At 39.2% G+C, this 14,991-nt stretch overlaps 1 protein-coding gene across 15 annotated transcripts in view; it reads left to right on the top strand.

Annotated features, from left to right (window-relative positions):
- The window catches only part of Mga (MGA, MAX dimerization protein), a 168,699-nt gene that overhangs the window by 59,416 nt on the left and 94,292 nt on the right, over positions 1–14,991 (top strand). For all 15 annotated transcript variants that reach the window (XM_023711285.1, XM_023711302.1, XM_023711299.1 and 12 more), the window contains exon 2: positions 6,580–7,704. In XM_023711285.1, the coding sequence (XP_023567053.1) occupies positions 6,647–7,704 (1,058 nt within the window). In that variant the 5' untranslated portion in view covers positions 6,580–6,646. The remainder of the gene's footprint in view (positions 1–6,579; positions 7,705–14,991) is intronic.

The raw sequence follows: 14,991 nt of genomic DNA, 5'->3' as shown, positions 1-14,991 counted from the left end.
TAAATAACACATGCCCACACTGCCCTAGCAAGAGCCTGGAGTGAAAGATCTGTGTGATAATTTTCAGGGTTTTTTTTTTTTTTTTTTTTTTTTGCAGGACTGGGGATTGAACTCAGGCCTTTGTGTTTGCCAGGGAAGTGCTTATCCTACTGAGCCATCTCCCTGGCCCAAGCCTGGTGATTAATATGTTTGGTTTTGTTCTGCCAATTTCTTAATATATATTGCCTAACTGGGCACATTACTTTTAAAGAATAGTCAATGACTAAAAAAGCCTGAGGCAGTTTTTTTCCAATCAGATTCTATTGGTACATTTTAGATATATATAATGATCACATTTGATATAAAGAATTTGTACCTGTACATGATTTAATTCCCCTTGCATTCCCCAGCCCTCTCTTCAGCCCCTCCTCCCCTCTCCATTTATAAAAGCTATTTTCCATATTGAGATAGTTTATGAAAAGAATCACCCTAAATCTTACCTTTTCAAAATTAATTCCAGGGGCTGAGGATATAGCCAGGTGGTAGAATGCTTGTCTAGAATGCTTAAGGTCCTGGGTTCTGTCCTCAGCACTGTAAAACAAAGAAACTCCCACTCCCAAATCAGAGATTTCCTCTCCTTTCCTGGACATTGTTTTACTCTCAGGAAGTAAGTTATAGTATGAAACAATAGCCAATGTTTTGAAGTCTTTTTCTAATTTATTAGCACAGTACATGTTTGCAGTGCTTAATGATTGCATTTGTTGTGGAGAGTTGGTAGATGTACATGACAGATATTAATTCTTTTTATCACTCCTTTCCTTTCCTGTGAAGTCTTCATTATTTTGTAGTTGTGTTGTTTTTTGAGACAGGGTTTCACTATACAATTCAAGTTGGCTTTGAACTCCCTCTTCAGCTGAGGCTGGTGATTCAGTCACCAGGAGTGCTGGGATTACAGGTGAGGGTTACCACACCCAGCTCTGTAGTCTTAATTTTTTTTTTTTTAATGTTATCCTCTGGCTGATCAGTGTTTAAAGTTTTGGAGCTCTTCTTTCCAGACTCTCAAATTGGTCAATTCTGTAAAACTAAATTTCAGATGGAGTGCTTTTGTTACCTGCCAGTAGCTCTGATGGAAGGTAAAATTAGATAAAAAGTCTAATAAATGGCTGAATGTGATTTATTGAAATTAGTGACCCACCTACATAGAAGTTGTGATGTAGTATTATTGTATAAAAACTAATTGGAGAGCCTAGTGTGGTGGTGATACCTGTGATTCTAGCATTTGGGAGGCTGAGGCAGGATAATCACCACGTTTGAGACCAGCCTGGACTACATAGTGAGTTGAAGGCCAATCTCACCTACATAGTGAAATCTTGTTTTAACCCCTCCAACAACAAAAAACAATTAATTGGAGGTAAATTAATTGATGGTGATAGGCCTGTGACATTAGGTCAGTTCATTTGAGTTTAACACTCGGATTTCTTTAAGTTTTTTGAGGCATAATTCACATAACAAAGTTTTACCATTCAAAAGTACTATATGTATCACAAAGTGTGGTGGTGAAACATCTATAATCCCAGCTAATTTTGGAGGCTGAATCAGGAGGACCATAGCCTGGGGACAATCTGAGCAATTTATTTGGACATTATTTCAAAATAAAATTTTAAAAAGGCTGGGGGATGAAGCCCATTGTGCCCTGGATTTAATCCTAAACATTGAAAAAGAGCATAAAGCCAGGAAACAAAAAAGGAAGAAGTACTGGAAGAAGCACTGTCCAAATTTTCCCTCCAGTCTCCTGTCAACACTAATGTACTTTCTCTAGGTCTTTTATGAAGATTTGTGTATCTTGTCTATTTCATATAAATAATATATAGGTTTTTTTTTTTGTTTTTTGTTTTTTTTCACTTTTCCCCTTCCCTCCCTTTCCCTTTCTTACCTCCCCTCTTTCTCCTCTTCCCTCTCCCTTTCTGTCCATTTCTCATTCTCCCGTTCCAGGGTCTCACTGTGTAGTAAGGGTGCTCTTGACCTTACTCTGTAGCCCAGGCTACCCTTGAACTCATGATGATCCTCCTGCTCTAGCCTCCTGATGTGTGTGCCACCATGCCAGGTTTTACTTTTCTGTTTTCTTTTTTGGTGCCAGAAATCAAACTCAGGGCCTTGCCCCTGCTAGACAGGCACTGCACAGCTGAGCTACATTCTTAGCCCTTAACTTTATTTTTTGAATAAGTTTTAGATTTACAAGGCATTAGATTTATGGCCTTTAAAACAAAAACAAAAATTAACTAAAACTGGACATGGTGTGGGTTTACCCGTTAGCTCAGTTGTTTAAGTACCTGCTTATTGTAAATCCAGTTAGTGGCAGGATACTGTGGTTTGGTCCTCAGATCCTCATGCCTTGCCAGACCTTTCCTTAAGGCATCCTGAGCCAGCACCCACCCCCCCCAAAAAAAAATCCTTCTAAAATGGGCATGGTGGAGCACTCTGTAATTCCAGCACTCTGGGAGGCAGGGGCAAGGGGATCCTAAGTACAAGTTCCACCTGGACAATTTAAGTGAGATTGTGTCTCAAAAAATAAGAAAGGCTGATAATATAGATTCCCTGTAAAGGCCTTAGGTTTAGTCCCCAGCACCCTAAAAAGAGCAACTGATTTTAACTTGTTTTTGAGTAGGTTGTATGTTCACAAGGTAGAAACTTATAACATGTCAAAGACTATTTATGAAGCTGCCTGTTTGCCTTGGACATAACCAATATTACCAGTTCCTTTTCTGTTTTCCTTATGTTAGTTTGTTTCAAACAGGTAGTATTTGTTCTTTGGCTTGGAAAACAATTATTTTGTAAGAAGCCTGAGTAATCTATGACTTATTTATTATTTTTCACTGTCAAAACCGAGAAACTAGGGGCTGGGGAGATGGCTCAGTAGGGTAAGCGCTTGACTAGCAAATGCAAGGATCAGAGTTCAATCCCCGGTTCCGCCAAAAAAAAAAAAAAAACAAAACAAAACCAAGAAACTTATATTTATGTAATTAGAATTCTCAAAGTAGATAGGAGTAGGCAATAAATATTTAAAGATTTAAAATTTCTGAAAAAAAATAAAATTTCTGAATTTAGTTCAACTTATAATACCATACTTCCAAGAAAAATGAACCTTTTGCACAAGAAATTTAAATCATACCAAGATACACAAAAATGAAATTGTCCAGGGGCCGGGGAGATGACTCAGTGGAATAAGCGCTTGCCTGGCAAGCCCAAGGCCCTGAGTTCAATCCCCGGTTCCACAAAAAAAAAAAAAAAAAAAAAAATTGTCCAAAACTAATTTAAAGAAAAAAATCATTAAAGCATATACATAAAAAATATTAACTATGGAAGAACAAAGTTAAATAGCACCTTATTCCACACTAGAAAGCAAAAAAAGGATCAAGTGTGTAAAAAACTAGATCTATGGACTATTTTGAGCACTTCACCCTTAAAATATTTATAGATAATATTTATATGCACCTGTAAAGTTAATGCATTGTCTTATACTTACACAGAATTCCACTTTATGGATATAGCATTTGTTTAATCAGTTTCTAGTCATAGTGCAACCTCAGCTTCCATCTTTTGGTTTTATAAATGGGAATCATGGAATGATCTTGTATGTATATGATTTGTCATAGGTGTGAATATATTTAAGATAAAAGTCTTGGAGAACTGCTGTGTCATAGATATATGTTTTTGTAGTTTTAATTTTCAAATTGACCTCTCTCTTAGGTCAAATTGACCTGTCATGTTAGACTCCCAGCTACTGGTTAGATGATAATGCTGGTTTGGCCTATACCCTTTTTAACTACCAGTCTTTGATTTTTTGCCAGTATGATAAAGAAAAAGTACTATTTCAGAATGGTATTAATTCACATTTCTGTTTTTGCACCTCTGTTTTGGGGATTAAACTCAGGGCCTGGCACATGGTAGGCAAAGCACTCTATCAGCTGAACTACATCCCTAGCGCAATTTACATATCCCCCCCAACTCCAAACTCATGACCGCCTAGGCAGGTGTTGTGCTATTAAGCTATATATCCCCAGACCCTACATTTCTCTTATTTTGAAGCTGTGTATTTTTTTAGCCACTCTTCCTGTTTTTCACCATTTTTCTTTTCTTTTTTTTTTTTTTTTTAGTTATTTGGTCTTGTTGACCTGTAAGAAAGCTTTTGCTTTTTCCCCTTCCAGTACTGTGGATTGAACCCACGACCTTGTGCATGCCAAGCAAGCCCTGCATCTCCATCCCTGAAAGATTTTGCATTACAGGAATAAGTTCCTTATGATGGAAGCTGACATGTGACTTTTGCTTGCTAATTAGTTGCTTTTTAATCTTGCTTAATTTTTGGTCAGATTTAAAGCATTTACCTAATGAATTCATCGAGGGGCTGGATACCCTTGGCTCAGTGGTGTAACATCTGCCTGGCAAGTACAAGGTCCTGAGTTTGATTCCTGGTACCAAAAAAAAAAGAATTTATCAAAATTTTCTTGTAGGGGCTGGGGAAAAGATAGCTTGGTAATCTAAGTGCCTGCCCGGCAGGTGCAAGGACCAAAGTTCAATCCTCAGTACTGCATGCTGTGTTGGCTTCAGAAATCCGGGTGTACTATGCCACCCATGAAACCAGGTGTGGTGGCGCAGGCCTGTAATCGCAGTGTTGGGGAGGTTGAGACAGGAGGATCACTGAGTCTGAACTGCATAGCAAGACCCTGTATCAAATAAAAATTAAAAATAATTTTTTATAGGGCTGGGGATGTAGCTTAGGGGTGGAGCACTTGCCTAGTATATGCAGCCCTAGGTTCAATCCCCAGCATTGGAAAAAGTTTTTTTTGTAGCTGGGTATACTGATGCATGCTAGTAAAACTAGCCTGAAAGACTGAGGCACAGGGCTGGTGACATGGCTCAGTGGTCTAAAGCACCTACTTAGAACAAGCTAAGCTAAGCAAAGCGCAGGGACCGCGGTTCAATCCCCAGCACCACATGCCAGCCAGCCCCGCCCCCTAGTGGGCTGAGCTGGCCACACACACACACAAAATAAATAAAATTAAAAAAAAAAAAAGACTGAGGCACAATTGCAAATTCAATCCCGGCCAGGGGAATTTAGCAGCTTAGTGAGACTGTCACATAGTAATACAAAAGAGGAGATATAGTGGAGTATGATTCCCTTCCCCAAGTCTTTTTTTTTTTTTTTTAAATTTTATTTTATTTATTTATTTATGAGAGAGAGAGAGAGAGAGAGAGAGAGAGAGAGTGGTGTGTGTGTGTGTGGCCAGCTCAGCCCACCAGGGGGCGGGGCTGGGTGTGTGTGTGTGTGGCCAGCTCAGCCCACCAGGGGGCGGGGCTGGCTGGCATGTGGTGCTGGGGGATCGAACCGCGGTCCCTGATGCTTTCTTTGCTAAGCTTGTTCCAAGTAGGTGCTTTAGACCACTGAGCCATCTCTCCAGCCCCCCCCCAAGTCTTTTTATTTTTATTGGCTTTTGGTTTTATGTCTTACTAAAAAAAAAAAAAAAATAAAAAAGTTGATTTCTTTAAAAAGAAAAGTTACGCTGGGCATGTAATCCTTAGCGCTGGGGGTGGGGTTGGGGGAGTGATACTTGGGAGTTTGAGACCAGCCTGGACTACAAAGTGAGCCCAAGGTCAGCCTGAACTGCATAGTGACACCCTGTCTCAAAAAGACTAAAACAAAAGAAAACCAAACAAAAAACAAACCAAATCATAACATGTCTAGAATTTTTAAAAGTATAAGATTATGTTTTTCCCAGTGAGTCTCAGTTATTTAGCATCACACATTAATCAGGTAGTTTTTCACCTATTTATGAGAGCACGTCAGTACCATATAAAGAAATAATTCTAGAGGCCTAGGGTTTAGCTTAGTGGTGCAGTGTCTGTCTGGCAAGTACAAGGTCTAGAGTTTGAGTCTCCATTCCAAAAAAACCACCTACTGAAAAAACCCAAGAAATATTTCTGAACAGTTACTATTTAGAATGAAGTGGGATTTTGTTTTTCACCTACTCCCAAAGCATTCGGCTATGTAAAGGAATCTTTGGCAAATTTATGAAGTGTTGGAATCCTTTTTTTAATGTGCAGGTTACTGCTTTAAATTTTATTTTTTTCATATGGATTTTCTAAAATCACTAAACTGTTGTTTTTTTATGTGAAATTATAAGATTTTATAGTGACTTTTTGGAGTTTTAGTGTTGTGACTACTTAAAGTGCAGTTAAAAATGATTACAATGGAGCTGGGTGTGGTGACACACACCTGTGCTGCTCAGCACTCAGGAGGCCAAGGCAGGAGGGTCATCACAAATTTGAGGCCAGCTTGGGCTCCACAGTGACTTGAAGGCCAGTCAGAACTATGTATCAAGACCTTGTCTCAAAAAAACCAAATGAACAAAATAACCCCCCCCCCCAAAGCAAACCAGAAAAAATATATTAGAATGATTGGATAGTGCATAATGAAGATCTTTAAGTGATTGAAAGAAAGGTATATGGATTGTTTTAGAAGAATTTAGAAAATTTGGGAATGACTCACTTTGGTAGTTTTTAAGTAAAATATTCATTAAAGATTTTGTTTTTGCTTGTTTGTAGGATAGGAAGGCCCTTGTGACTATGTGGTGACTACATTTATCTCACTACTGAGTTTCTCACTGGAATCATGGAGGAGAAACAGATTATATTGGCTAATCAAGATGGTGGGACAGTGGGAGGAGCAGCACCTACCTTCTTTGTCATCCTAAAACAACCAGGAAATGGCAAAACTGATCAAGGAATTTTGGTTACCAATCAGGATGCTTGTGCTTTGGCTAGTAGCGTGTCATCACCAGGAAAATCTAAAGGGAAAATTTGCCTTCCAGCTGATTGTACTGTGGGAAGAATTACTGTCACTCTTGATAATAATAGTATGTGGAATGAGTTCCATAATCGAAGCACAGAAATGATTCTGACCAAGCAGGGAAGACGCATGTTTCCTTATTGTCGTTATTGGATAACAGGTTTAGATACAAATTTAAAGTATATCCTTGTCATGGATATATCTCCTGTGGATAACCATCGCTATAAATGGAATGGTCGTTGGTGGGAACCCAGTGGGAAGGCTGAGCCCCATGTTTTGGGAAGAGTTTTCATCCATCCAGAATCTCCTTCCACTGGTCATTATTGGATGCATCAACCAGTATCTTTTTATAAACTCAAACTTACCAACAATACATTGGACCAAGAAGGGCATATTATCTTGCATTCTATGCATCGCTACCTGCCAAGGCTTCATTTGGTGCCTGCAGAAAAGGCTACAGAAGTGATACAATTAAATGGGCCTGGGGTCCACACTTTTACCTTCCCACAGACTGAATTCTTTGCAGTAACAGCCTATCAGAACACTCAGATTACCCAACTGAAAATCGATTACAATCCATTTGCCAAAGGTTTTCGGGATGATGGACTAAACAATAAGCCCCTCAGAGATGGAAAACAAAAGAACAGCTCTGATCAAGAAGGCAGTAGCATTAATGGTTCTCCTGGTCATCGGGTCCGTCTTACAGAAGGTGAAGGATCAGAAATAGATCCAAGTGATTTTGATCCTATGTCAAGGGATCATGAAACGTCAGGCAAGGGTTTGGAGAAGCCTCCCCTTAACATAAAGCAAGACTTTCTTGGTTTTGTGGATACTGATTCAACACTTGAAGTTCCTCAGTTGAAGCAAGAGCTTTCTGAAAGGTAGGTAATTACTTTTTTGTTCTTAAAAATGAAAGGAAGATTGAGATAGGCTAGATTTTGGATTTAATATATTGGTCCTGAAAATGCTGTAGCTGTTGGTATCTATAAAACTGTATTAAAATAGATAAAAACTGTATTTATGTTCTGTGAAATACAATTTATTTTTGTATATTGTCATTTGGGCTCAGGATCCAGAATTGTAGGCAAATGAGACCTTTTATTTATTTTCATGTAGAATGTTTCTTGGTCATATATATAGACAATTAATGATTGAGGAAGAAAAGTCATAACAAAATTTACCCATATGAGGCACAAAGTAGATTAAAAATAAATTTAAATTGCCCAGCTTAAAAAAGCTGAAGATTATTATATATGAAAATAGCATGATGTAATATTTCTTAAAAAAACCAACTTACCTGGTATAATTGAAATTTTTTACTTAGGGGCAGTATCTCCCCATCTCCCCTGCTCAACACCAGGAATACTTTATGAGTAGCACTTCATTTGCAGTTGCTTGTATTGTCTTTCTGTATTGTCCTTATTTCTTTTTTTTTTAAATTTTATTTATTTATGTGTGTGTGTGTGTGTGTGTGTGTGTGGGCAGCTCAGCCCACCAGGGGGCGGGGCTGGCTGGCATGTGGTGCTGGGGGATTGAACTGTTTTCCCTGTGCTTTGTAAGCTTGTTCTAAGTAGGTGCTTTAGACCACTGAGCCATCTCACCAGCCCTATTGTCCTTATTTCATGAACAATAATATTCTCCAGGTTCATCCATGTTGTTAAAACTTACAGGATTTTCTTTTTGAAGGCTGAATAGTACACCACGCATGTGCACGCGCGCGCGCGCGCACACACACACACACACACAGTATCCTTTATCTGAAGTTGCGGTACTGGAAATTGAACTGAGGACCTTGTGCTTGCTAGGCAGGCACTTATGCTGCTGAGCTATATCCCCAGCCCTGTGTTTGAGATTTTGGAGTTTCTAACTTTTGAATACTTTCATAGACTTCACTGTGAACATTCTTGATGTGAAAAGCTCCAGAATCTGAAATGCTCCAGAATGCAAAAGTGTTTTTGGCTTGTTGAAAGTCAGAGTTTTTGATTTCTGCTGGGCATTGATGGTACACACCTATAATCCCATACAAAGAAGCCTGGCAGGAAGATTATTAGTTCAAAGCCAGCCTGGACTATAAAACAAGACCTTGGCTCAAAAAAAAAAAAGTTTAGTATTAAGTTCGCTCAACTGTTATCATATTACCTGTATTCATCTTTTGATAGGCTTTAGGTTTTTTGTTTTGACTTGTAAATGTTTATTTCTTAATTGTAATATTTTTATACCAAATAGACATTTATTTAAAATTTCTGAAAAATGCATTATATGTAATTGGCATACATGTTAATGAAAAAAAGTCAAATTGCTAGACATGTGAAAAAGTACAAGAAATGAACTTGTGGGCTTTGGGCATCTTTCCAGTCTTGCATTTCTTCTGACATGAAACTGTCACCTCTGATACTTAACATGCTGTTATCTACTATGTTGCTTAAATCCTTTTCACAGTTTATTATATACCGCATACATTTAAAAAATTAACAGGCTTGGGGCCAGGGAGATGGTTCAGTGGAATAAGTGCTTCCCTGGCAAGCACAAAGGCCTGAGTTCAATCCCTGGTTCTACCCAAAAAAAAAAAAAACAAAAACAAAAACAACAGGCTCACAGATGTTCCTTTTGGTCCAAAGTTTGGGAAACTAGGTTCAATGCAATTAAATACTATGAAGAGTTTATATTCTTTTTCTTTTTAAGTTTAAAATGTGTTTTAAAATTTTCTTTTTATTTGGTACCGGGTCTCACTTTGCAGCTCGGAGTCATAGTGATTCTCCTGTCTCAGCTTCCCCAGTGCTGGGATTGCTGGCATGTACCACCATGCCCAGTTTCAGTGGCTGGCATGCCATGTGGTACCAGGGATTGAATGCAGGTCTTTGTGCTTGCCAGGCAGGCACTCAGACTGCAGAGCTATTTCCCCAGTCCTAGAGTTTATATTCTTAACAGCTCTGTGGTTTTGCTTCCCCTGAACTAATGGATTAATCTTTTTTTATTATTAATCTTTATAAATAGTTTTTACTGCTATTTAGACACATTAAATGTCAAGGCATAGCGCTACTCGCATAGCTACAAAGTTACAAATCTGGGGCTCCTTGTTCCCAGCTACTCATAGGTAGTGGGAACCTGAGTTCCCTCCTAACTCTTGGTCCCTAACATGGTAGAACAGTACCTACCTCAGTAAGAGTTATGAAGGGGAAACATTGCCCTGTCACCACCTGAGCTGTCTCCACTGCTCTTAACTCCTGTGGTTGTGTATGGATACATTGTGGACTCACCTCATGTTTAATTTTATCATTAACTTGCTTTGTATGGTACAGAAGAGATGTTCAGATCTTTAGAAATTTTCTTAATAGTCAATTGCTTGTTTGGTCAAATCATTTTGCTCTCTCTTTCAGCATTCTCTGTTTTTTGATGCTGAAGGACATCCATATCTCTCCTTATCTTTAACAGATACACAACCCTTGTGAAATTCCTCAGACCACTTGTAAACCATCTTCCCGCTTGCTGCAGCATTGCCATACCTAATTTAAACATTTTCTGTATTTCTTTAGCGCTTTCTTGCAGTTTGAAACAAAATTTCGTGTTAATGCTTTGCTCATGATCCATCATTTATGCCTCTCTAAAATTCTCCTCTAAACAGGAGCTCAGACTGACTGCCCCAAGCAAGTTGAAACTTGTCACATTGCTTACTAAGATTCGAGTTGCTCTTCTGTAGAGGATCCCTGCCTTTTTGTTGGATGGTCAAATGCCATCCAACAACGTTCACTTTTTTTTTTTTTTTAAAAACCACTCCAGGTACACTTAAGGGTATCTCACCTCGTTAGAGGCACTTTCCTATTGTAACTATATTGACAGTTGGTATCAGCTGAAATACGAGCAGGAGAGCAGCACCTCAACTTCTGTGGCTTCTTGTACTGGCTGTTCAACCTGCACTTGGAATTCAGGCTTCTGACCACCACTTGTGCTGCACACAAACTCCATCAGGGCCAGAGGTTGGCCCTGCTCAGGGTTCTTGCACCTACTGGTGAGGCTGGCTCAGAAACCAGCAGCGGATCCTCCCGTGGAAATAAATCATAAGCTGGCCATGCCTGGCTGACCCAGGGAAACTTCTGGTGTCTTGTGTGGCCCCGGAATGGTCCTGGCACCCCTGGCACCCCTTGCCTGCCCGCCTACTAGAGAGCTGCTCTACCCATCGTTCCGGCCACCAGGAGCAGAAGAGATCCAGGCAGGCAAGGCTAAAGGGGACTGATGTTTATTTTTATTTGAACTTGACTCATTCTGAATGTTAGGCTTCAAGTTCAGAAGTAAATCCCAGTTCATCCTCTGGCTTTCCCCTTTCTTGTTTTACATACCATTAACAACTCCTGTGCATTGAGTTTGGAATCTCCATGCCCTTAAAATCCCTAACTTTCTCTGAGTAAGTTTGTGCTTTGGTTTTTCAAATGGTTGTTGCAGGGTGAATAGTGCCACTCTGTACAGAATTTTTTTTTTTTTTTTTTTGGAGGGGGGAGGTTAGATTTATTCTTTTCACTATTTTGTTCATAGTTGCAACTTGTGGATGTCATCTTAGTACTTGATTCTTCAACCACAATTTAATCACATTATTATATTTTTATAGTCATTATCCAAAAGTGGAAAATGGACTGATGGAAAATTTATTATAATTTCTTTGGAAGCTAGAATGCAAAGGAGTTCTGTTATCTCCAGGTGGTCATGGGTATTATAGGTGGTATTATAGGTGGGTATTATAGGTGGTCATGGGCATTATAGGTATTATAGGTATTATAGTGGTCATGGGTATTATAGGTAGCAACTGATGAGATTACACAAAAAATGATAGTTATTTTTCAGTAGTATGCTGTTGTAGTCATATCTATGACTTGATCTCTGCTTTCATATAAGATTTTTTTTTGTTTGTTTGAGATGGCATCTTGCTATTTTGCCCAGGCTTGTTGTGAACTCCTGGGCTCAGTTGTTCTTCCTCCCACAGTCTCCCAAATTTCTGGGGTTATAGTCACGTGGCACTGTTTCAGCACCGATTATTTTGAAAGCTAATAGTATTTTAGCTTCAATGTTTTCAGCTTTCTTAATTTTATACTTGAAGCTGAAACTAATTCCTGGAAATTGTAACCTTAAAGCCTGTTTACATGAGATATAATTGTTTATAGATTGGCAAGCTATACATTACTTTTGTCTTCTTATTAAGTCATTCTTCTGTTTGATATTTGGATTATTTTTAGGTGGTTTTATTTGCTTTAATTTTAGGGAAGGGTCTACAGGGTGTCCAGGGTCTCACTGCTAGATTGGACTTGTACTGATCTGCCTGTTTAGTCTTCCAAGAGCTGGGATTACAGCCATGCGCCACCATGCTCAGTTTCCATTGCCATTTCAGTGCACCCTGGGGGGGTGGGGCTGGCATGGCAGGCCCAGGGATCAAACTCCTGACCCCTTGCCTGCTTGCAGGGATTTCTAGTTTTTGACTGTTATGAGTAAAGCTTCAGTGAATATTCTTTTCCTCTTTTTTGAGACAGGATCTTTCTGTGTAGTTCAGACTGGCCTCAAACTCACTGTGACCCAGGCTGCTCTCATGGTGATCCTCCTGTCTCAGCCTCCCAAGGTGTTGGGATTGCAGGCATGTGTCCTCATACCTAGCTTATAGTGGGTATCCTTGTGCATGACTTTTGGACACATGAACTAATACCTTTTTGTTTTGTATTTGGGATAGAATTGCTGGGGTGTAGGGTAGCCATAGTTTTAGTAGGTTACCAACTTACACTTCTTCCAGCAATGTTTGAGAGTTCCTGTTCTTTCCTTATCTTTGTCAATAGATGTAGCAATAGCTTCCTTGTTTTAATCTATTCTAGTATTGTTATTTTATGATACCTGGGGATTGAACCCAGGGCCTTTGTACTGAGTTGTATCCACAACCCATATTTCATTTGTTATTTTGAGGCAGTTTCACTAGAGTTCAAACTTGTGATTCTCTTACCTCAGCCTCCCAGAGTTCTGGAATCATTGGCATATGTCACAGCTCCCAACTTCGGTCTTTTGATGAAACTGATTCCATTTTTGTATGTTTATTTCTTATAAATTGATTTTTGTCTTTCCCCTTTATGTTTTTATGTTTATCTTGCTTACTTTGTTTTGTTTTGCTTTTTTGAGACAGGGTCTCTGTATTGAGGCTGACCTTGAACTGACTCTGTAGCCCCGGCTGACCTTGAATTCAAACAGTGTTCCTGCCTCAGCTTCCAGAGTGCTGTGATTTATAGGCTTGTGTCACCATGCCTGACTTCATCCACCTTTGTGTGTATTTTAAACAAGGTCTTTTTTTTTTTTTTTTTTTTTTAATGTATTTGGTACAGGGTCTTACTAAGCAGCTCCAACTCAGTGATCCTTCTGTTTCAGCCTCCCCAAGCTGGGATTACACGTGTACACCACCACCTGTGGCCTTGGTCCCTGACTTGTGCCACCCGCCCCCACCTGGGGTGGGGCCAGTGCAGCATGTGCTATCCCCATTCTCTGTACTTTGCCTAAGAAGGCACTTTGCCTAAGCAGGCACTTAGTCCATTGACCTGTCTTTCCGGCCTTTTTTTTAGATGATAGAAAAAATTTCATGCTTTCTTTTATGATTTTCTTTAAAACATTTGGGGAAAATATTTTACCACCTTTTAGAATTTCTGTTCTCCTTTGTGTAGTTATTCATTAAATAAGACTGAACACCTAGTTCTAGGTAGATTTTTTTTGACGGAACCAGGGATTGAACTCAGGCCCTTGTGCTTGCCAGGCAAGTGCTTATTCTACTGAGCCATCTCCCTGGCCCCTCTAGGTAGTTTTCTAGGCCCTAGATTTATGTATCAGTGGATCTTGTACATACTTTACAGAGGAAGTACTTATAGGTTATTTAGCTTTTCTGTGTATTTTATAGTGTTCTGATACTTTCACATTTGGTTGGTAGATTGTCCATTGCTGTTGGTACACATCTTTTTTCCTCATGGTAACACATTAGAGGCAAGTGAGTGAGATATTAGCATAGAGCAGTGTTGGCAAACCTATGGCACTCGTGCTGTAGGTAGATGTTATTGAAGGCACTAAAAATTCACCATCAGTGGTATACAGTAAACAATTCTGATTTAATAGAAAAATAGTTCATAAATGCCAAAATTAAACTTTTATGAAAAGTTTTACAAAAGTCATATAGAATTCTGCTTTTTCCTCACATGTGTACATTCTAAGTCAGCTATGTTTAAAAGACTACACTGTATAAGATGGATTTAGTTGGGCTGCGTTGTTGATGGATCTTGAGATGCAACAATACTGGGCTTGGGGAGATAGCTCAGAGGCATAAGCACCTGCCTGGCAAGCTCAAGGTCCCAGTTTCAATCTCTTTTTTTTTTTTTTTTTTTTTTTTTTTTTTAGAAAAAAGCTTTAATGAGGTATAGTTGGTATACAATAACCTACCCTTATCTCACACATTCACGACAGGGCTATTATTCATATATCTCGCTGCTGCATAGTTCTGAGCCACCAGTAGTATGTGTGCCACCAGTAGTATGTGTAAGACTGTCCCACGGGGCATGGGGAAGCCTGGGAGAATGCCATTAGGTGGAACAAGCTGCCTGGTGGGAAGTCGTGCATATACATTCGTGTTCAAGCCAGTGGGAGTGTGTTACGACAATCCAATGAGTTTGGACAGATGCATACACCCATGAAATAACCACACTCAAGGCAACAGACGCTGGAAACACAACTTTGATTACAAGGAAGGACTCAATGGCCAAGAATCTAGAGGCGGACTAATGAGGGTGCTATTAAAGCCCAGTGAAATAAGAACTCATTTAAGAGCTCTAGCACAGCACTGAAGGCAGAAATGGGAGGGTGAGGAAAAGTTGAAGACATTTTTCTGGGTAGAAAATTTGACCTAGGATTGAGCTAGAATGTTATTACTGCCCACATCGTGTTAATTATGTTGTTTTTAAGAATTCTATATGTCATATAAAATAGTGATAACTAGGTTTTTTTTTTTTAAACCCCTGATTCTGTTTGAAGGCATTTGAAAAGTGATTTTTCTAACTTAGGTATCTTTTGTTCAAGTTCATGTTTCAGTTTTTAACATGGGTAGTAATGGGCTTTCTGGTGCTGTTTTCTTTTATTCATTCATTGGTTCCTCCATTTATTCATCCTTTCTG

This window comes from Octodon degus, unplaced genomic scaffold (assembly GCF_000260255.1).
Source record: "Octodon degus isolate 3935 unplaced genomic scaffold, OctDeg1.0 scaffold00002, whole genome shotgun sequence".
Classification (NCBI taxonomy): Eukaryota; Metazoa; Chordata; class Mammalia; order Rodentia; family Octodontidae; genus Octodon; species Octodon degus.
Note: the sequence above shows the minus strand (reverse complement) of the source record. Positions and strands in the feature narration are given on the sequence as shown.